General features: G+C 44.4%; 1 protein-coding gene across 2 annotated transcripts in view; it reads left to right on the top strand.

Annotated features, from left to right (window-relative positions):
* The window catches only part of NAV2 (neuron navigator 2), a 417,342-nt gene that overhangs the window by 268,247 nt on the left and 124,931 nt on the right, over positions 1-24,164 (top strand). For both annotated transcript variants that reach the window (XM_059722729.1, XM_059722730.1), the window contains one exon: positions 3,865-3,987. In XM_059722729.1, coding sequence (XP_059578712.1) covers positions 3,865-3,987 — 123 coding nt within the window. The remainder of the gene's footprint in view (positions 1-3,864; positions 3,988-24,164) is intronic.

Raw genomic sequence — 24,164 nt, 5'->3', positions numbered from 1 at the left:
GAAACGTGTTTTATTTTGGCTATGTTAACAATGTGTATACAGTTTAAGGACTTACTGGCTTATTTCAGAGTATCCGTGTAATCCTAGCGCTTTAAGTCCTAGAAATTTTAGTTCATCCCAGTACTGTACAGGTAATTTGTGTCTACAAGTTAGCTTCATTTGTTCAAGCTAATAAAACTACATGGTTCTTTCCATGAATGTATTTAGGGTTCGCATTCTAGTACTATTAAAATTAGGAATAAATGTGGTCATTTTTTGCCACTGTACAATTATATTCTTCACCTACCTATATATACAAATATACAAAATACATCTAAAAACTCTGTGACTACAGCTGGCTAATAAAAATGGATTTATTCATATTTTTGCAATTTAAAGGTATAAGTTTTTCTTTTCTGTTTTGTAGGACGCTCTTTTTTGTCATTTCCAAGTACTCGAGCATTTACCATTTTCTTCCTGAGAACATTAATGTTACAAAATGTTAACACTCTGGAACAAATAATTCTTCATCCACAAACTTATATGGTATTCTCTGTCTATTAATTCTCTTCCCTGCATCATTTCAGTCATAAAATAAGAGATGAAATCCAGTGAATCAAGTGACCAGTTGCACATCATCTAGTAATCAAGATAAACAGTTACCAAAGAGTGTTCTGTGGAGAGACTTGAAGGAAATGGTGGAGGCACATTAGTTAAGGGAAAGCTGTTAACAGGCTCAGTGCTTCAGGTGGCAGGAGCTATGAAGGAGAAAGGCCTCATACAGACTGGTGTTGCAGGAGAAACCATAAAAGTACAGATGCTCAGGCTTTTTCTCCCAGGGTAAAAATGACACTCCAAAAGAAAAATAACCCAGAAACAACCACAGTTAAGTCACTCTTAGGAGAGCTTCTCCTGGGACAGCGAATATATTCAAATGCCATGGCTTCTCTCAGAAGGGAACATAGGTCTCCAGCTTCTCATCCTCCCTGCCCTGCAGGGAGACTGTGTTGCTTGCTGGACTCTACTGCTCCAGAACACTCCCCCTTCATAATCCCCACATTATGCTGCAGGGAAACACAGCTAACCATGGGTAGTCTGGGTCAGCCAATCAGGACTGCCCTATGTACTGCCTCAATCTGTCACTAGACAGACTAAGGAAGCCTGCAGAACACACTTAGATGTGGCCACTCCTCCTCCCTCCCTTTTTCCCTCCTCCCCCCCAGCTGCACAGGGCCAGCACTGAAAGCTCTCCACTCTTCAGGGCCTCAGCATTCAAATGTCTGTACATATGGCTGTGGGTAAATTTCTGTGCCCAGACAGCAAACCTGGGAGAATTTTCCCAGATTACTGAAATGCGTGTATGCAGCCAAAATCTTCCCTTTCTACCTCTGTTTCATATTTACCTACACAAAGCCAACCTACTTTGACCACTCAGGCAGTGCCATAGCAAGGGGGCGGGGGTGAGCAGGGCAACTGCCCTGGACACTGAAGAAAAGGGTTTCCAATAGGCACTGCCCAGCCAGGGCGAGGCGCAGGGCAGAGCCACGAGTGGCTCGTTTGGGGGGCACAGGAATAGGGGAAGGGTGGCTCCCACTGCTGCATGCACTCCTGGGCAAGCATGGAGGGATGTGTACCCCCTGGATCTGTGCACAGAGTGAGGGTGGGCTGCTGCTGCAGGCTTTACCCCAGGCACCAAACTTCATTGCTATGGCACTGTACTCAGGGCCCCTAGTTTATTGATAGAAGAGGTGGTGAATTTGCTTTTACCCAGTCATCATTGCCATAGCAAACCGTAAGGAAATTGAGCGCCTTGAACCCCAGCCTATAATATAATTGGTTCCAGTTTCACCATGTCACATTAGGATGCAGTCATAAATCAGGCTGGGTTTTTTTTCTCTTCTACAGCCAGGCCTTCAGATTGCATACAGTTAGTACAGATATTCTATTCCTAGTTGTAAAACTAAAGTTCTCTCTCTTGGGTTACCAGTAGTGATCTATAAAACAGTTTGGAAAAGGAACTACTTAGATTGTTTTTTACTGTTGTTTTTTCATCTTTGATATAGCTGATATTGATATACTTATTGATATAGTTGATATACTCTTTGGCCATGTAAGATCCAACAAAAATCAAACTTACTTTGTGTCATTCAGTGATCCAATTTCAGGCATTTCTAATTTTTTTTACTTTAATTTCAGGGAATTTCTGCTTTGAGTAGTTTATTAACTAATAATCCTGTTGCATTTCAAAGGAAAGGTTACCTTTCATTCTCCTTTCCAACTGAATTGTACAATAGCTATAGAGCTACAGACATTTTGTGCTGTAGAAAGTGCAATGGAAGAGGGAACTATAAAATTTAGCTGTTAGTTTTCTAGTAGTGGTTCAGGAAACTGTTTGCATGTGGAAACAAGGGGGGAAAGGTGATCTTCTGACTAATGCACATCACTGCAGTTCTGGAGATAAAGGTCTCTTTCTGCCTGTTGCCTAGAATTTGAGTAGGATCAGGCCTTTAATAACTTGTTCAAGATCAATCCTTTTTTGAATTCCTTTTGTTAACTTTAGGGAGCTTTAGGTTCTTAACCACTCTGAACATCAGCTTCTTCACCTGCTTATTTGGATATTCTACCTTTCTTACAGGAATGAGGTATAATTTATTAGTGATTATGAAGTGCAATGAAATCTTTAAATAAGTAATTAGAATTATTGTTGTCTGTATATGTAATAATCAGTGTATAAGAGGTGTAGTTGCCAGATAGCCACAAGCCCCAAATCTATTGGGAATGATTACTAAAATGCTTCCAAATTCTTGTCCTCAAAGCACTATCTTTCCCTTCCAAACAACCTACTTATTCACATAGCTATGTCCATTATCTTGTGCATCAATTTTCTCTTGTCTAAATTAAGATAAAACTGCTTCATAGCAAGAATGTTGTTTTATTAATCTGGTAATTCACCAGGTCAGGTCAAGGCAAATCCATGGTTCTGCCTTATGGCCCATTGGGCTAGAGTAGGTATGGCATACCAGTTTCTGTAGCCAATGACACACAAGGGAATGATACATCTAGCATCCCACTACTTTTGATTCCTTGGCCCAAATGACCAGGTGTGCATTGTCAACTGGGGTTGCCTTTTTGGCAGTCAATCAACCTTGAGCTCAAGTATCTGGATCCACAGTGAGATGCCTTCAGTGTTCTTCCACCCTATACACACCAGTGCTGCTTAAGTATTTTATGATGACACAATTGAAAGCCAACAACATCTGACATTTAAGATGATAATTAAAAACAGGCAGCACATAGCACAGTGCACAAAATTGGAATGAGGGCAACATTTGATGCAATGGTACAAACCTCCGTCTCACAATGTATGTCCTAGTATTTGGAATGCTCATGTACAGCAGTTAGGAGCTTGGGCAAAATCCTGGCCCCCTTGAAGTTTTGCCCTTAACGTCACGAGGGCTAGAAATTTCACCTACAGCATTTTTGAGGATACAAAATGTCTACAGATTGCATAGACCTTATTCTTGCTTTCTCTAAGTGATTCAGACACGCTAAAGGAAAGTTGCAAGGCATCTAAGAGTCATGGGAATTCTTAATGGACCAGTGAATATTTTTTCCTTTTTCATACTCTTGTTATAGTCTCATTATGCTTGTAAAAAAGATAAGATGCTTTGCAGAAAGGAGAGAGAAAAAGAAAGAAAAGGATGGTGGTTGGCTCCATAACTGAGTGCAAAGTTTTGCTTCTTTTATATTTGAGTATTCTACCAAAGTTTGGGTAAACTGGATACACAAATATAGCCAAAAGCATAAAAGTGCTTATGACATTTATTTTCTACAAATCATTTAACTAAAAATATGTGTTTATGTATATCTTGTTCTGTTTTGAAGATACATGACTGATGGTGGATTGGGCCTCTACACTCGAAGATTAAATCGGCTGCCTGACGGTATGGCTGCAGTGAGGGAGACACTTCAGCGTAACACTTCCCTGGGACTAGGAGATGCTGACAGGTAGGCTTATATCAAGCAAATGCCTGGTTAGATTGTACTTTTTTATAGTTGTGTGTATTGTAGGTGTTGATAGATATTGAAACTCAAATAATGGCTCTGTATTGGGATTTCAATCCCAATTGAGTCCCCAATTTCAATCCCAATGTGTTTATAAGTGTTGCCAATGTTGTATACCATTTTATGTGTTGGTAAAAAGGAGGCAGGGCCAAAGTACAAACACTAGAAAAGAAGTCATCTGATTGTCATGTTGGTTTCTCAAATAGGGTTTTCAGAGCTGAAAAAGCCAAAGAAATAAAAAAAACCCTATTTTTATAGTAAGGACTTGAAATGCATAGCGCTTAATTATCTTTGTATTTCCATTGGTGTGACTGCTGCTTTCAGTGGGGAGAATTGAGTCCACGGCCTCCCATAAAGGCTTTGTCAGGTTATTAAAGAAATATGATTCACTGGATAGAAGGGGATCTAAAATGTCTTAAAAAAGGAATAGAAAATGGCTACCGTTATGAGGGGTGGGGGGAACAGAGTGCTTCTGCTTTGTAACAGTAGCTGCTTGTAATGACTTATACCCACCCCTTCCAAATGTAGTGCTTGCTAAATTTTGCAACTTGCATCTGTGAAACAAACCTTCAGCTTAACATCTTATTTTCTCTTGTCTCCAATCGCTTTCACCTCCATGCTAACAATAAACCTTTCTTGGAATATACTGTAAGTTTTCATTCGTGGCGACTGACTCCCTCTTGCTAAAAATGGCTAGATTAATAAAGGTATATGAGCAGGGACCTACCTAAATTGCAGCGAGCAAAGGAATTTTCGCGAGCCCCTCAAATGTGTGGAGCCAATTTTACAGTCTTTTTGTGGTGACCCCCTCCCCCCCCCACTGCTGATTGGCTGAGGGGCCCCAGCGGCCCTGTGCTTCGCTACTGATTGGCTGAGAGGCCAATCACTCATCTTCATTGCTGCAGTATTGCATCTGGCTTCTTAAGACATGGTGCCAAAACCCTTTTGTTTTTCTGACTGGTGCCTTCACTGAGTCACTGGCTGTTACTAGCTCTCAGTAGCTCTCTCTCAAACCACGTGCTCTCTGGCTGCAGGGATTGCTGCACTTTCTTTGTATTCTGGTAAGCTTTTATTCCTTTTCTAGGCAATTCCATGCAAAATCGTGGGAAATGCCATTTTTCATGGTGATCATGGAAATGGCTGTTTATTGAGGTTTCCACAAAAATTGTGAAACTGCGATATAATTAGGTCCCTATATATAAGTGTAGGAGGATCGTGTCCTTTTTTGTTTAAAGAAAAAACAGGACTAGATTTTTCTGGTGCTCCACTGATACTAGAAAACAGGCAAAACAAAAAGCCTGAATTTAAATGCCCAAGCATGATTAAAAAGTTCAATTCCAATCATTATCACTGTAAAGTGGAACTGCCAGGATCAGAAAACACCCAGATTTTTAGGAGCTCCAATTTAATTTGCAGATCAGACCCATCCTTAGTTAATATCATTTGTAATTGGTGAAAACGTGACTATCAGTGAGTGACAGAGATTGGGTATTGCTAATCAGCAAGACAACTGGATTATTAGCATAGATCACTGACCATGACTTTGAAGATACTACCACAACACAAGAATAATATTTTAATTTCTATTTTTTAAATCACTAAAATATTTTGTGGACTTGTTGACTCCTTTGTACTCTCACATTTACATCTCTTGCGACACTTTCTTTTGATGTGGAAATGTTTTGTATGTATTAAATCACTCGCCTGAAATTCAGTCAGTCTCTGTATATGTGTATGTGTTTTGTGCCACCAAAGGGTTTTATTTCTATGTGAAAAAACTTACACTTAGAATTGTTCCTCATTCCAAGAAAAAATGCAATTATAACTAGTAGCAATATTATTTCAGAAAAAACTCCCCATAGATTATGTTTGGTGAAATAGCTTTTCATTGTCCTTGTAATTAGTCACCAAAGAAAAGGTGTGGGGGAAGGGGGAGAAGAGAATGAAGGCTGTTATGGAAATGAATCTTCTAATTCAAATGAGACGAGGAGGTCTTACAGGCCTGAAGGCTACAGCCATGCTGCTGACTAAGACCAAAAAGTGAGTTCTGGGCACTAGATGGATTACACTTAGTGCCAGGTATGGTAGCTTTATCACAAATAGTTTGGTTTAATCATTTCTGATTAGATTACAACTCTATTTGTCCTAAACAGAAGTTAAGTGATTTGCCAGTTGATAAACAGATTATATTTACCATTTGGATCAATGAAGCTGTGGTATCTGTGAAAATTGAGCGAATGAAGGGTAGCTTCATGAAATGATACAACAAAGAGTCGTCTCTCTGCTATGAACCAAGGCAAGTGATAGTTCTGTGCTGCCCATATAATTTACCTAGAAAAAAAAATGAAGATTAAATTGATTACCCTAACAGCTGTAAGCTGAATTCTGTGGGAGAAACCAGTTAGAGGATACCAAACCAAAATTAAAAGGTCAATTATTAAAGTACTGTCAGAGGAGTTTTTGTAATTTGCTTATTTGTTTTGCTTCTTATTTTATTAATTGTAGATGTCTGGTTGGGAAGTTTTCCCACAATAGCTCTATTAGCATAAAACAAAAACCTTGGAAGGTACATTTTCCCTTGTAGTAGAGAAGAAATTTGAACTAGGCAGTTTTAATTTAATGCTTGATTGCAAGGTTAATGGACTCATCACACAGCACAGCTGAGCTTATTTACTCACTTCAAGGCAATTTGTGTGTGTGTGTAGAATAGATGGCATTTTTAATGCCTCTTTTATTTAGTTTGTGATTTTTTTTAAAGGTTGTAAATTTACCACCTATGGTTCCATCTCTTCCATGTGTATGGGCTGGTACAGACCATCTGGTTATTTAAATTCATTTTACACTGTCAGACAGCTGCTTGTCTGGGGCTAAATTCTGCCATTATAGTCCATGTATACAGCTCTCAGTCCCTTCAGTGTACATATATACAGGGTCAACATCTGAAAAGATTTAATAGAGTTACTTAATTCTTTCTATGTTGATAAAGTAAGAGAGAAGCTTTTTTCCTGAATAGCTCAGTAGACTATGTTACTATATGGGACTTTACCAAACACAATTTTAAGGATATTCTGATATATATGATAAAGGCATATCAATCAATGTCTTTTTTGACACTTCATTGAATGAGTGCTTAGGTTACTACGTCTGAGTACAATTGACTTGGACCATTTCACTTGTACAATTTACTTTGTGATTGCATAACTATACAAATTAAAAAGTAAACCTGATAAAAGGATTAGCACAGCCTCCTATATGGCTTTTCCCAACTTTTTCTTTTGAATGGGTTCCTCCAACTATTCCAGGAAGTGAAACCTCCCTTAAATTCAAATTACATCCTCTTCATACAATGAAAAGCTACTGGGATGTGAACTATAGTTAAAATATAGCTCAACCTGTCAACTTAGATAGGATCAAACTGTGTTTTCACCATATTTCTGAATCATGCTTCAGCTCACCTTCAATTACCAAGGTTAGAGCACAGATTAGCGATAGTGTGAAAATATGATTTGTTTCAGTCTGTATAACAAGACCACATGGCATTTCACTGTGCCAGAGAAATTTGCCAAACTGTAACCGTCTCCTGGTATCCCAGTAGCATTTTGTAGCATTGGTAGGATTCTCAGATAATTCTGTGGTGTTTACAAACCATGGGCATGAGATGAGATAAAGAAAAGAAAAACAATCAGAATAAAGTTAGATGAATGTCAATGAATTAAGAGAAATTTGATTTTAATGCAGTTACCTCTAATGTATTTTTAATATATGCATATGCATAATTCATAAATGCATTAATCTAATTTTGCTAGGACCAGCTTAATTCTTCTTATTTGTACTAATGTAACTCAATTAATTTAAGTGGATTTACACCTAATTTACACTAATGTAAGAGAGGAAATAAGCCTATGGACTTCCCTATCGACTGTAACTCCATATTAAAAACTGAAATAGAAACTTCACATGAGCTTGCACCTGTGGCTAATGCTAATGAAAACTATAGGCATCAATTTTACTGTTTGTTGCAAGATAAAGACACAAGCCAATAGGTAAACATAAGAGTGAAAATTGGCCCCCTACTGACAATGCTGGACAATGGTGGAAGAAGACAGAGCAAGTTGTTAAAAGTAGAACATTTTAGCCAGGCAATGATGTATGGCAGCATTTCTCAACCCATGGGTCATAACCCAAAAGTGAGTTGCAAGAATATTTCAAAGGGTCGTGAGCTGCAGCAGGGCAAAGGGGCAGCGGGAAGGCACCTGCCCCTTCCAGCAGGGGAAGGGGGTAGGTGGCTGAGCTGGTGGCGCTGTGGCTGGTGCCCATGCCTGCAGGGGTGGGGCAGCCAGGAGATGCTGCTCGGCGGGGGGCAGGAGTGACCATGACCAGACTGCCTGGTGCAGTGCAGCAGCCCCAGCTTAGGGCAGGGGGGTGTCCAGGCATCTCCTCCTTCCACCCCACGCCAGGACCAGACTCACTCTGCTGCTGCCTGCATGGGCTGGAAATGCCAGAGCCACTCCACTCACCCTGAGTGGGATGGGGGTGGCTGGGGGGACTAGGGAGCTGCAGGTCGGGAGTGAGGGACACCAGCATGGTGTTCCTAGGGGGGGACAGGGGGCTGGGCACTGGCAGGGCCAGGGAGGTGTGGGTCGGGACAGGGCATGGATCTTTGCAAATGGATCCCAGTAGCAAAAAGGTTGAGAACCACTGATGGAACCACAGGGAAGAAAATTTCACTGACCCACCAGTGATAGATAAAAAAAACTGACTGCAGACCTAGCATTGTTTATGGGAAGGGGCTACGTCCTGCCATCCTTTGATTAATGCAACTGAACTTGAATTGATGTTATACCAGAGCCTTTATTAAATTGGTGTTAAATTTTGCTATTGAAGAAGCCTCTGACATAACTGGAGAACCCTGTTTTTTCCTCTCATGACAATGTAGTACAGTTGCCACAGATCAATTTATGTCTAATTCAGCTAAAAGATTATAGTTAGATTATTGTTTATAAGGTCTTGATTCATTTGTTTAATAAGACTTTTCATAAACACAGCAGATTTCAGAGGGAAAATGCTGGTCCATAAAAACTAAAAGCAAGGAATTACATAAAACAAAGCCCTGAAGAAGAGCATCTTGCTTTCAAAAGCTTGTCTAACTCTATCCCAGCTGTGTAGTTGGTCAAATAAAATATATCATCCAAAGAAATCCTTGCCTCTCATATAAAACACAAGGTATTAATATTTTCCAGTGTGTAGAGAGAGGTTCTTGTTTATGTCTGATATGTTTAGTTTTTGCTCTGTCCCTTTTTTTCTCTGTAAGGAAAATAGTACCCATTAATAATATACAATATTTATGCTAACACTTTTCAAACAAATGCAGAGCAATTCATTCGGCAGAAATTACCCCTGATTTGAAGGGCACTGTCTACTTAGACAAAAGTCCACCTTGTAAGTCATAGCAAGAAATCTTCTATTTTATGTTTGTGTGAGGCTTGAACAAATACAAGAGAAATAACAAAAGCATATACGGACTTTAGTAACACTTTGTTCTTATTATTCACATATCTTCAAGAGTTTATAAAGTTGGTCAGTACTATTCACATTTTACAGATGGACATCAAGGAAAGATTAAGGCACTTTCCTAACATTGTTGTGCAAGTCTGTGATGCTAAAACATGCAGGTGCCTTATTCTTTCATAACTCTGACCCTGAAACTATGCTCATCTATTTGTTGTGTAAAAACTGTAGTCTCCAAGATACTTTCACTGACAAGCTGGGAGTTACCTTATTGAAGTGTGCCAAGGTTATATTGCTGTAATACAGCAAGACTGTTAAGTTAGTGTATGAGTTCTGATAGAGAGGGTAGATGTGGTTTTAGTATTTTGGTACTCAGGGGAATAAGGAATACACTTGAAAAGTTTCAAAAAAAATTGTAGCGTGTCATCAATTTAAAGGCAATACATTCCTTTTTTATAGGGAGACAGGAGCAGGCTGAGAAGGGAGGGGTGAAAATAATATTACAGTTACCCAGATGCTGTGATGGTAGGTTTGATAAGAAGCTAAATAGAATCTTCCTCTTTTATGCGGTGACATTTTTACGGTGCTCAGCCTAAAAATGTTGTCATTCACAAACAAATACCCCTGCTGCCCTATTCTACTTTGACTCTCATGCTAATATTAATTGCAAATGACAGTTGTAAAATGGCAGCACTTTTAAGACCACTAGAGACCACCAGAATAAGCATGCTTATCTTATCTTGGCTTCAGTTTTATATATAATTTTGCTATTTAACAAAGCACAGCAGTACATTGCTATCTTTTTTATGAAGTGGGATACCTATTGAGAAGGAAATCAAGGCAGTCTTTATCCTAAAATGTAGCCAGTTGTACTTTAAACCTTTGACCTTCAAGTTGTCTTTGCTTAGAGCGCTAGAGTAGGAGCAGCTGCAAATCAACAGTTAACATGCAGGTAAAACTATCTCAGTATATTTTTAGCTTTGCTTTGGACAGAGGTCTTGGTCTTCTGTAGTGAATTCTGTATGTGCTCCTACATCAACACATGCAAATACTATATGTCAACAAGCATTTTACTTTACTGCATTTTTAAAAATCTAAATTGTGAAATTAAATCCAGTGTCTTGTAGTTCACATAAGAATTACCTAATTTTTGTCTAACTAGAGTGATGGGAATTAATCACTGCCTCTACCACACTGCAAGGCTAGGGACAGACATTCAAAAAGCCTGAGCCTAAATTTATTCAGCCTTTACAGGTTAGTCTAACCTGCAGAGAGTGAACTCGTTTGCAAGTGGATAGATGTTTGGCACAGGCCTGTAGTGGCTTAAGCGAGAATCCCAGGGGTGCTAGAGCAGCTCAGCCCCACAGGGAAGCTGAGCTTGGGAGTGGGGGGCATGGCCAGGCCCCAGCAGGGAGTCCCAGGGCTCCCCAGCCCCAGGGGGGGAACTCTTCCCCTTCCTCCTTCTCCCCCACTGCCCTGGGGCTGGGAGGGGGACCCTGTTCAGTGCTGGGGGGGGGGGCTCTTCTCCCTCCTTCTCTCCCCCTTGCAGTGGGGTGGGGTGGGGAGGGGGGGGCTCTGTGAGGCTGCTTAGCCCCAGAGGGAAACTCTTTCCCCCTGCTTCTCCCCCATCGCTGTGGGTTGGGGAGGAGGGGCTCTATGAGATGCTGCCCAGCCCCAAAGGGGGACTCTTTCCCCCACTCCTCCCTCCTTAGGGCAGGGGGACATCTGTTCCATGCTGGGGGGGGACTCTTTTCTCTCCTCCCCACAGAGTGGCAGCAGGAGTGCAGAGCTCAGTCGGGCAGGGTGTGGGTGTGAGGGAGGGTAGGAGTGCAGGGACCCCCAGCACACTCCCCCCCATGGTGTGCAGCCCCCACTGCCTGGCAGCAGCAGTAGGCGGGGAGGTCAGGGTGCTCATGCCCAGAGCAGGTGCGGCTCTGGCCAGTGCTGCACAGAGGAGGGAGCAGAGCTTGCCTTATCCCCTGGGCTCTGCTCCCTGAGCCTGCACCTCCAGCCCTCGCAGTGGGGGAAGCTCCGCACTAGAACCAACTGCTTCCCCCACCCCCTTCTGCGTAGTCCCTACACCCCGCTAGGAGTGGAGGGAGCCCGGCCCCCTGCTTCCCCGTAGAGTCCAATGTGAGTGCAGAGCTGCAGGCGCATGGCACGGAGCCATGATAGAGGCAGCCAGCGCTATGCTGGGGGTGAGGAGCACAGCCCTGTGCAGCCTGCTTCTGTCCTTGGGGCTCCATGCCTTCAACTCTAAAATTGCAGCAGGGAAGCCCTGTGCTGGACTCTGCGGAGAAGGGCAGGGCTCCTTCCACTCCTGGCAGAGTGTGGGGACCATGCAGGAGGGAGTGGGGAAGCAGCTCAGGGAGCAGAGCTGCAGCAATAAGGCAGGCTCTGCTCCCTCCCTCCATGCAGTGCTAGTTGGAGCCATGCCTGTGCCAGACATGAGCACCCTGACATCCCCACCTGCTCCTGCTGCCAGGCAGTGAGGGCTGCATGCCATGGGGTGTATGTGTGGGGGTCCCTTAACCCCCACCCTCCCTCACACCCCACAGACCCACACCCAGCCCTGTGCTCTGTGCTCCCACTGCCCCTCTGGTGGGATGAGGAGGAGGAGGAAGAGTTCCCCGCAGCCCCCGCTCTAGGGGTGGGCAGCATCTCATGGAGTTCCCCCCCCCCCAGCCCCACAGTGGCAGCAGGGAAAGGGGAGGATGAGGAAAAGTCCCTATGCCGCGCCTCACAGAGTTCACCTCCCCACCCTTGGAAGAGGAAGGGGAAGAGTCCCCCCAGCACAAAACAGAGCCCCCCCCCTCCCCACTCCGCGGGACAGCCAAACCCGCATGGCCCCGTTACAGTGAAGCAGGCAGGGAGAAGGGTTAATTCCTCGCTCTGTCTCATCCCTGCAGCCAGGGTCTGCCAGCTCCAGGGACCACCACTGCAGCCCTCTCCCCTCTGCTCCCTGGCAGACAGTCTGACCCCAGCTGCAGTGGGGGAAGAGAAGGATGGAAGAATTAACCCCCTCCCTGCCACACTATGCCTTAATGGGGCCATGCCAGCCAGTGTCTCTTCTAGGGCTGGTCCCTGCTCTGGCTAGAGAGCAGAGGGGCAGGATCAGCCCTGCAGCTGGAGCAGAGAGTCCCATCTAGCCCAGAGAGCATGCTGGGATGCTGGGGGAGTCTGGTTTATCTTAAACCAGCAAGGGGTATGGGACAGACATTGCATAAACCAGTTTGAGCCAAATCAGTTAAGTCTGATACTACATTCAACCAGGTTTATCTCAACCTGGTTTTCGCCATTTTGAAAATGGTTTATGTGCACTGAATGTCTGTTATGTTACACGTTTAAACCAGTTTCTGATCACTTAATCTGGTTTATGTGTAATGTCTGTCCGTAGCCCAAAGGAGCAGTTGTTCTTCCAATAGTATAAGGGGTTGCAACTAGAGAGATGCTGCAATTGTTACCATAAAAATACTGTTGCTTACGTCTCTTGTATTTCACCTCATCAACACATCCTGCACCCACGGATTCATGTGGTAGTTATAATTCAAGATATCATAAATGCCTATTTTCCCTTTATTTTAGGGGGTGGGGAAGGGGAGTAGCAAGACATTCTTAAATAAGATTCCAACATACTATGTAAAGTGCAGGTTCACAGAAAATGTGGAAAGAAGTCATAAATCTCATTGATTAAAAATTGATCAGAACTATCCATGTTAATGCCCTGAGCCTCTAAGGAGACTATAGCTGTGTCATAAAACTTGCAAACTCTAAATATAAATACTTGTATACGTTTGCTTAATAGCAAAATCAAAGGGTTATTCAGATGTTCACACCCACCAGATCTTGTACTCAGCTGCATGCCTGCTTGCATTTTATCAGGAGGCTAAAAAAGGAGCCCTGTTCCTAAAGACGTAAGTTGTACTTTGGTGCATAAAGATAACCATCCCCTAGCCTTTGAAAAGATACCATGTTTATCTTGGAAATCAGATAGCATAGCAGGAAAAAAAAAATCTCATTAGGCTTCTGTGTTACAAGATCCCAACGCCAAAAAGCTTCACTGATCAGCTGATTAGAATCTCCTGCAATAGCAACAGCATGTAGCTTTACTTTGTAGAGTATCTTTGTATAAGTTACATCCCCATGCTTTTTAGGTCTAAATGATATAATTATGGTATTAAACAACAAATAGCAGAAAGCAAAAGACTAGCAGCTTATTTTTACATACCCATTGATATGTTACACAGGAATCTTCAATATTCCCCACTCTTACATTTATTCTTATTATACTGAATGCTTGTAAAAGGGTTGTTTCTTCACCTACTGAATTGTGCTATTAACTAAGTATATTAGGCTTCTGCTTTCTCCAAAGGGTCAGGTGTTGGCATCTACTGGCACAAGCATGAGTCTGTATTGACCAGTCATCTGATCCAGTATAGCATGTCTTATGGTCCTGTCCCCAGAGAGCTAGACTTTCCAAAAGCACATTTTGTGCATGTAAGTATAATGACAGTGTACATGTAGATTTAGAGACTATGCTGAAACCCTTGTTTTTTCTAGTGCCACTCCCTAGGATTAGAATTCCTTCTCAGTTACATGCAGTGACTTTTAAAAATGCTTTGGCCATGAAGAAACTCAGTCCTGTGTTCCAAGAGTAAACAAGATTGCCTATACAAAGGTCATTTTAGACTGTATCATGATCTTTGGTTTTTGCATGACAAACAAAAGAACCTGAAATCCTTGCTGACATGGAGCAGGCCCTGTTATTTAGTTTTCATGTCTAATAGCAACAGTGTAAACATAGTCTCAGGAATGACCTACTTCAGTAACCTCTGATCTTGGGATTTGGAAATTGGCTAGATAAAACTAAGAACAGTCAGTTTTCAAACTCCAAAAAGCAGATTCATGTGTTGGACTGTCTGACCACCTTGAAGTTTGCTAGGGCCATAAAATGAATGTAAAGAGAGTTGCGGGTTTTTCTTGTCTTTTCTACCTGTCCTCTTAAATGTCTCATTATATGACAGTCTGCAGAAGCTGGGGCCCTACTGACCATGACCCTTTTGGTCTGTATTTTCCTCTCTTGGACAATGCATTAAGCCTTTAGAATTATCCAGGGGTTTATTACACTAGAATGGGGGTGGTAATTTTATTTGATTGTTTGCTGCAGGAATATTTTCAGCTTGTTTGTGATTAAAATTAGATTTCACTTGTTTTAACTCATTCTTTAATCAAATCAATCTCTATAACCAAGAAATTGGGACTTTTGTACAGTAACTTTTACAGTAATTTTTCTGCTTTGAAAGCTATAACAATCCAAATCCATCCACCTGATTTTATTTTGTGTGTATTATTTTGCTTTGTTTGTCCTTTTAGCTCCTCATCAGCCTTATTTAATTGTTTCAGTTCTTTGAACAAAAACTAGACAACATTGGATTAGGACATAAACTGTCTAAGTTTGTCATGACTTGTGTTTTTGTAGTGTATATAGGAGATGATAACATAATAGCTGAAAAATACAGTCTTACTCTTGTATATTGTATATGGGGGAGTGTATGAAGTATGACTGTGTGTACAGTGTGGTGTGGTGCATGTGTGTGTTTGTGTGGGGTTTTTGAGGGGGTGTGGTTGTGTTTGTAGGGGTAAAGGGTATGTTGTGGGGTGTGTGTATATATGTGGTGGAGTTGTGGGGGCAGGGTGTGGGTGTGTGGGGTTTGTGTGGCGTGAGGGAGGGTGGGGGGGTGTAGGGACCCCCCCCCCGCCATACTCCCTCCCATTAGGGGTGTGTGAAACAGGCTGTATTCAATTCAGATTCGACCCAAATCAGGGACAGTGATTCGATTTGTTGATTCGGATCACTGTGTCTGATTTGATTCGGCCAAGTCTGAATCTGAGGGTTTGATGGTGATTTGATGAATCAGCGATTTGGACACAGACACAGCTTTAAATGTTATTTCTACATACCTCGAGATACCAGGCACAGCTCGTGAATGCTGTGATGCGGATGGAGCAGATAGAGTGTCCCACAAGAGTGCGGGGGGTCCCCACTGCATGCTCGCTGGCGAACCCAGAAGTGGACCAGAAGTACTTCTGGTCCACTTCTGGGTCTGCTGCCCCCTCCCCACCCCGCACCCTCCTAGCTCAGCTGTCAGCTGCGGAGGGACCCCGTGTACCCCCTCAGACCCAGGAGACACCAGTCGCCAGCCACTTCTGGGTCTGCAGCCAAGTGTGCTAGGGAGCCCCCAACGTTCCCATGGGAAGCTCCATCCGCCCCAGCATCACAGCATTCACAAGCTGCCTGGTACCTAGACGTATGTAGAAAAAACTAAAGCTGTGTCTATGTCCAAATCTCCGAATCTTTCCAAATCTCTCCAAATTGATCTGGGGGTTTCCAATTCAATTCGGAGAGATTAAAGGGTCTCCTGATTTGATTTGGATTTGGACTTTCAGCCAACAAATCTCTGCTGAATCAAATCAGGGACCGAAGCTTAGCACATCCCTGCCTCCCAGGGCGCACAGCCCCTGCTGCCAGCAGCAGCAGGCCCTTGGAGTGCTACGCAGGCACTGCCACTTGGTGGAATACGGTTCCAGCCAGTTCTGGGAACTGCACATGGCAGCAAGGAGCTGAGCCAGGCCAGCCCGCTTCTATTGTGTGGGACTCCCCACAGCACACATGCAGCTCCCGGCACTCATGAGCCACCAGGAGGAAACCCTGCATGATGAAGCTGGCAGCAGGGAGCAGGAAAGTAGCTAGCTCCATCACCTGGGGCTTCCCCCCAGGTGACACTGGGAGCTGCAAGTACACTGCAGGGAGCCCTGTGATGTAGAGGTGGGCTGGCCCGGCTTTGCTCTTTGCCACCACATACAGCTCCCAGAACTGTCTGGAGCCTTGCACCATTGGGCAGCAGTGCCCACACAGGCCACAAGCACTCTGAGGGCCCACCTCCTGCTCCTGTGGGCTGTGCGCCATGGGCGGGGGGGGGTTTGTGTGTGTGAATGGGTCCTCACACCTCCCTACCCTCCCTCCTACCCCACATACCCACACCCACCCCAGCTAAGCTCTGTGCTCCCACTGCCCCCCTGATTTGGGAGGGGTGGGAAGGTGCATGTGGTATTCAAATAAATATAGTACTATTTCAACCAGTAACTATGGGTATGTAGCTTAAGTGTATACAGTTAAATATTTGTTATATAATTATAAATTTTATACTAGAAATTCTAAGAACTACAGCTTTCTGAGGTGGATATTACTAAGGTTGCATTTTATTTTTTTATTAGAAGTTTATGCTGTTTGGTAAGTTAAAGGCACCTGACTTTGAAGTAAATGGAATTGCACTGGTGTAAAATAGGCAAGTGGAGAGTTAGTTCAAATGAGCTCTAGAGAATTATCTTATTACTGAAGGTCACACTCTTGTGCGTCAGGATATGAATGGCTAATAAGTATCCAGAAAGTCACAACTGCACATTGGAACTCTGACCTTTGAGCAAAGCCCAAGACTTGATGTTAAAGTATTTTATCTGAATAACTTTTCCCTTCTTAACTGACAGGTTTAACTTAGCTGGTGCTGTGGTTACCAGCTTGTATGTTGCCCAAAGCAATTTGTTTTATCTTTTATATCCAACTTAAACTCTCAGTTTCATCTTCACTAAGTTTGCTGTGGCCTTAATTTACACCACTCTGATTTTGTTTTAGGGGAAATGAGAACTGCTCTGAATGTTCAAAATGGATCTTTGCTTTTTTTTTTTTTTTTCCCCTCTTTCGAGTTCTATCTAGTGTGTGATTTGTTCTTGTCATGAACAATGTTCTAGTAACATTCCTTAATGTTTCAGACATCTGTTTGAAATGCTTCATACTTAACAGGTATGATATGATTTACATGTTGTCACAGCGGGGTCCTCACGGAGGGCCGTGATCTCCTTGACATCCCTCGCTCCGTGTCAGGCCGGCCCAAGACACCCTCTAATTCTCACCTGCCATGTCTTGTTAGTCAATATAATGTTGGGAGGCTGCCTTGTGTCTTCCCTGGGCACGGCTCCTCAGGACCTCTGTCCCCGCGGTTCTTCCGGACCCCCTGGGGGTCTCCCAATATGGTGGGTGTTCCTCGGACACCCTAGCCTTATGGGCTATGTGTGGCTCCTACCTCCCCTGATACCACGCCCCGAGCCTCACTGATGTAATGGACGTTGTCCGGTCTGTCTCTCTCGTGCCCAGCCTCTTGCTGGGACTCTCGTCTGGCCCACTCTGGGCCTCCCCTGCTGGTATGGTTCCGCTCAGGGACTCTCTAGCGGGCCTCCGGTCCTATGGGCCAACCACACGGGCACCCTCTCTGACCCTGGCTCACCACGCTGCTACTCCCTGTCTTCTCGGGGCAACCGCAGCGCCCTGCCTCAGTCTGAGGGGTGTTACCGCACTAGCCTGCGGCCGGGCTCGCTATGCCCGTCTCGGGCTCCTCGATATGGCCCCGCTCTCTAGGGCTGCTCAGTATGGTGCTCCCCCTCTCTTTGGGGCTCGCCGTGCCCACACTGGGCTACTCAATAACGTACAATGGCGCTCCCCCTCTTTGGGGCTCGCCGTGCCCACACTGGGCTACTCAATAACGTACAATGGCGCTCCCCCTCTTTGGGGTTCGCCGTGCCCACACTGGGCTACTCAATAATACCACCCCTTTCCTGGGGCCGGGGTCTATGTTCCCCCACATGCAATCTGGGGTCTCGGTCCCCGTCCGCAACCTACGGGTTGCGCCCGCGACCCACTGGCCGCGCTCCTCGCCGCCAGTTGCTCACGCACTGGCGTGCGAGCTGCGCCTTCCCTGGCGCTATGAAAATAATGCGCCCTCTTGGCGCTAGGGCACCCCACACTCTCTGGGGTCCCTGTAATTGAGGCCTTCTCCAACCCCTACAGCCTCACCCAAGCCTCCGGGTGTAATAACACAAACACAAAGCAAAACCACAAGCCCCTAGGCTGTAACACAAATGCAAGCCGCATGGCCATAACTCATCATCATAGCTCAAGCCTCCAGGGCTATCATGAGCTGTACTTGCGACTTAGGCTCCTTCCCATATCTCGGCCGAGGGAGCTCCTGCCTCTCCGGCTACTGGCAGAGAACTGCCAGCCTGGCTTCGGCCCTGGGCTTTATAAGGGCCAGGCCCTGCCCCCTACAGACAGCTGGCTCCACTTGGTTGCTCCGGCAACCCGCAGCTGTGCTCATTACCTGAGCAAGCCTCAGCTGGGCTTGTTATGTCAGGCCAGGGCGCGCTCACTTGCTCCCTGGCAGTTCCTCCTTTCTAGGAGCAGGGGTACCGAGGTGCCCTGCGACACGTGTACATTTCTGTCCTTCACCCCCATTACTTATGGAAAGAGATTTTTAATTTTCAGAGATGACAAAATAGAGGTGCGATACTATGTTTCATGTACATGCAAACCTGATGGTCAGTGGGTCTTTTGGAGACCCAAGACATGCAGGGCCAAGACTGCATATGTTTAATCAGAGAGCTAGATAGAAAGAAGCAAGTAAAATCACAAAAGAGTAAGCATTATAAATAAATAGTTATCCTCATTCTGGTTGAGATTTACCTGTGAACATCATCAAGAAGAGAGGGGCAAGAGAAGGCTACTTCAGACTTTGGCTGGGACCACAGTGATGCCTCAAAAAACTCTCCGACCCACAAAAAAACCCAAAACACTCCAACCTTACTACAAAAAATGCTTTAGGGAGTGTCTACCACTAGTGGCATTACTATCTGCACCTATGTCTGCAGTGCTTTGAACTGTTGAATTCCTTCCACACAGTATAAAGCAGATGGGAATGTCATAGTTTAAGATAGGAGCTATGCATCTGCTTTTATACAGAGCCAGCAGTGTAACTGCATGTGCAAAACAATGGAAAAAGCATTCACATGCTACTACTGCTTTTAAATTATAGAAGGGTGAGCATATACTTCTCCTTAGGACACAAGTGTTGGTTTTGTGGATTACCAATATTTGAGATCTCATGGTGGCAAACATTCCACTTCTGAGGTTTGTTTGTTTGCTTGCTTGCTTGTTTTTAAGTCTACAGCAGAACATTTTTGCTTTAGGAAAACAGTGCCTAACTGTTGCAGTCTGCATTCTGCACTACTGCAGAGGAGACCTATATTTTCCATCAGCCTTTAGGTCCAAAAATGGATACTGAGATGTCTTCACAGACAGGCTCACTAACCTAGTGAGGAGGGCTTTAAACTAGGTCTGCCGGGGGATGGAGACCAAAGTCCTGAGGTAAGTGGGGAAGTGGGAGACTTGGAGGAAGAGAAGAAGGAGGGGGCATCAGGGGGAGGTGTTTTCATACTTCCTGAGAAATTGGGGCAATCAACTAGCTACCTCAGGTGCCTGTACACAAATGCATGAATCTGGGAAACAAGCAGGAAGAATTGGAAGTCCTTGCTTAGTCACAGAACTGTGATGTGACTGGAATAACAGAGACTTGGTGGGAGCTCGCATGACTGGAGCATGGTCATGGATGAGTACGAGCTGTTCAGGAAGGACAGGCAGGGGAGAAGAGGAGGAGGAGGAGTTGTGCTTTATGTAAAAGCCATATGATTGCCCAGAGCTCCAGTATGAAGCTAGAGCTAGGTCTGTTGAGAGTCCTGGGATAGGGTCAGAGGGGAAAGCAACAGGGGTGATGTCATGGTGGGGGTCTGCTATAGACCACCAGACCAGGAGGAAGTAGTGGATGAGGCTTTCTTCAAACAGCTAATGCATGTTTCCTGATTACAGGCTCTGGTTCTCATGCAGGACTTCGATCACCCTGATATCTGCTGGGAAGGCAATACAGCAGTGCACAGGCATCTAGGATGTTTTCAGAGAGTGTTCTTGGTGCAAGTGCTGGAGCAGCCAACTCTGCTGCTCTCCACTCTGCTGCTCTCCATCCTTCCATTCCTCAGGACCCTGAACTTTATCTTCTTGCTCTTGTAGCTGTGCTTTTCTTGACCTTCTGCTCACAAACAGGGAAGAATTGTTGGGGAATGTAGTAGTGGATGGCAACTTGGGCAGCAGTGACCACGAGATGATAAAGTTCAGGATGCTGAGGAGCAGAAGGATGGAGAGCAGCAGGGTAAGGACCCTGGACTTCAGAAAAGCAGACTTCGACTGGCTCAGGGACCTCCCCTGGAAAGCCAGTCTGAGGTGGAGAGGAGTCCAGGAGAGCTGTCTGTACTTTAAAGAAGCCTTATTGAGAGTGCAGGAACAAACCATCCTAATGCACAGGAAGACTAGCAAGTATGGCAGAAGACCAGCTTGGCTTAGCGGGGAACTCTTCAGGATTGGTGATGCACAGGGGGTGCACACGGGTGCACGTGCACCCCCTGAGATTGGCAGTGCACCCCTTGACAAGCACTGCTGATGCTGCCAGTGGTGCCTGCAGGTGGTCACCGCTCGCACCACCCCCTCTCCCCACTGACTCTGCCAGCGGTGTTTGCAGGTGGCCACCTGTGGGAGCTCATCACCTCCATGCCCCCACCCTCACCACTGCCGCCACCTGTGGGCAGTCACCATGCCCTGCCAGCCTCCAGGGGCACATGTCATTCATGCTCTTCAGTAAACTAAATCACAAAATGATAACTTGTAAGAAGTGGAAACTTGGACAAATAAGTAGGGAAGAATATAAAAGCATTGCTCAGGTATGCAGGGATGAAGTCAGGAAGGCCAAAGTGCAGTTGTGGTTGCAGCTAGCAAGGGATGTGAAGGGTAACAAGAAGGCTTTCTGCAAGTATGTCAGTAACAAGAGGAGGATCAGGGAAAGTTTGAGTCCCATAATGAATGGGGGAGGCAACCTTGTGACAGAGGATGCAAAAAAGGCTGAAGTGCTCAATACCCTTTTTGCCTTAGTCTTCACAGGCAAGGTCAGCTCCCAGACTACTGCACCTGGCAGCACAGTTTGGGGAGGAGGTGAGCAGCCCTCAGTGGTGAAAGAACAGGTTAGGGACTATTTAGAAAACCTGGACATGTACAAGTCCATGGGGCCAGATGGGATGTACCAAAGAGTGCTGAGGGAGTTGTCTGATGTGATTGCAGAGCCACTGGCCATCATCTTTGAACACTCATGGAGATCAGGAGAGGTCCTGGATGATTGGAAAAGGGCAAATATAGTGCCCATATTTAAAGGGAAAAAGGAGGGCCCAGGGAACTACAGACCAGCCAACCTCCCCTCAGTCCCTGAAAAAATCATGGAGCAGATGCTCAAGCAATTAATTTTGAAGCATTTGGAGGAGAAAAAGGTGATTAGGAACAGTCAGCATGAATTCACCAAGGGTAAGTCATGCCTGACCAACCTGATTGCCTTCTATGATGACATAGCTGGCTCTGTGGATGTGGGGAGGCCTTTGGATATGGTGTACCTTGATTTTAGCAAGTCTTTTGATATAGTTTCCCACAACATCCTCGCAGGCAAGCTAAGGAAGTATGGGCTGGATGAATGGACTGTAAAGTGGATAGACAACTGGCTGGAGTATCGGACTCAGAGAGCAGTAATCAATGGCTCGATATCTAGTTGGCAGCCGATATCAAGTGGAGTGCCCCAGAGATCGGTCCTGGCACCAGTTTTGTTCAATGTCTTCAATGACCTGGAAGATGGCATAGAGTGCACCCTCAGCAAGTTTGCAGATGATACCAAGCTGGGGTGAGTAGTATATATGCTGCAGGGTAGGGCTAGGATTCAGAGTGACCTAGATAAATTGAAGGATTGAGCCGAAAGGAATCTCGTTAAATTCAACAAGGACAAGTGCAAAGTCCTGCACTTAGGATGAACAATCCCATGCACTGGTACAGCTGGGGGCTAACTGGCTGAGCAGCAGCTCTGCATGAAAGGACCTGGGGGGTGACAGTGAACAATAAGCTGAATATGAGCCAAAAAAGATAACGGTGTACTGGGCTGCATTGGTAGGTGCGTTGCCAGCAGGTCAAGGGAAGTGATTATTATTCAGCACTGGTGAGGTCACATCTGGAGTACTATATTCAGTTTTGCACCCCCCCCCTCCCCCCCACTACAGAAAGAATGTGGACAAATTGGAGGGAGTCCAGTGGAGGGCAACAAAAATGGTGCAGGGGCTGGGAGACATGACTTACGAGAGAAGCGAGGGAACTGGGATTATTTAGTCTGGAGACAAGAAGACTGAGAGGGGATTTAATAGCAGCCTTCAACTACTTGAAGGGGGGGTTCAAAAGAGGATGGAGCTAGACTGTTCTCAGTAGTGGCAAATTACAGACCAAGAAGCAATGGTCTCAAGTTGCATCAAGGGAAGTTTAGGTTAGATATTAGGAAGAATTTTGTCAGTAGGAGGGTAGTAAAACACTGGAACAGGTTACCCAGAGAGGTGGTGCAATGTCCATCATTAGAAGTTTTGATGACCTGTCTAGACAGAGCTTTGGCTAGGATGATCTAGTTGGGGATGGTCCTACTTTGAGCAGGGCGTTGGACTAGATGACCTCCTGAGATCCCTTCCAACCCCAATTTTCTATGATTCTATTCCAGTTTGTGCCCAGAGTTGTTGACAGTTTAGTTTCTGCAAAGGCTTCTAACGTTTTCTTGATTTATCCCCTGTTAGTTTCTGTCCTTTCCATGCTATATGGTCTGCTCCTACATTTTTTGCAGTTAAATAAACATATAGCTGCTTCAAAAATCTTCATTTTCTGTAAATCTTTCAGGTATTTCCTCTCCCCTGCCCCTCCCCACTACAATTCCATCCTTGTTTAAACCAGTTATTTCAGCGTTTCCAGTATCATTTCTATCCATGCTGGCTACTTCAGTTCCCTTTTCCTTCTACCTTGACACCTTCTTCCCTGTAGCCCATCGTGCTTTGGGACACTTAAGCCAGTTGCTAACGGATACCAAGATGCTTTTGTCTTCACCTCCATGAAGTTCCTGAAATCTCATTTTTTAAACGTTTGAACTGTAATGGTCCCAGTCCACTTTTTATATGCTCTTTTCTTGCTTAATAATATCAGTCTCTGATTGGGTCGATAGCTTTACAGTCTATAGCTTTTAGAGTAAGCATCTGTTTCATATTGGAAATTAACCTGCTGAAAAATACAGTGTAGTAAATGTATCATCAAGATGTTGTTGAGGCTGAAGTCATGATTAAACGAGTCAAAATATTTATAAATTGGCCAAGCAAGAATGGGTGGAATGGTGGGAGGATGGTGTAGTTGTCTACAGATATTTAAAGGACACTATACTATCAATGCAATATTTAGTGTGGTTTCTCATAGATATGAACAAGAGTAATGGAATCAGATCCAGACAGGTAAAATTTAGATTGAACATTAAAAAAAAACCTTTTTTGGCTCATGGAATAATCTCTCTCAAATGAGAGGTAGAAGATCCTTCTTTTGGAACTTTTAAATCTACATGAAACAAAATACTAGGGAACAATCATACACTGACAGGAAAGAGGAGTGCATAAGCAAAGATGTTTTCCAAGTCCAGTTTATGTGATTTTATAATTAATATGGTCTATTAAATTGCTGTGCTATTTGATAGGATAAAATATTTTGCTAATCCTGGGCACATATTTTGAGTATGATACAAATTGTATAATCATCTCTAACTGCTTCCAGTACATCATTTAGTACGGTTGACAAA

The sequence above is a fragment of the Alligator mississippiensis genome, chromosome 2 (assembly GCF_030867095.1).
Source record: "Alligator mississippiensis isolate rAllMis1 chromosome 2, rAllMis1, whole genome shotgun sequence".
In the NCBI taxonomy this organism is placed as follows: domain Eukaryota; kingdom Metazoa; phylum Chordata; order Crocodylia; family Alligatoridae; genus Alligator; species Alligator mississippiensis.
Note: the sequence above shows the minus strand (reverse complement) of the source record. Positions and strands in the feature narration are given on the sequence as shown.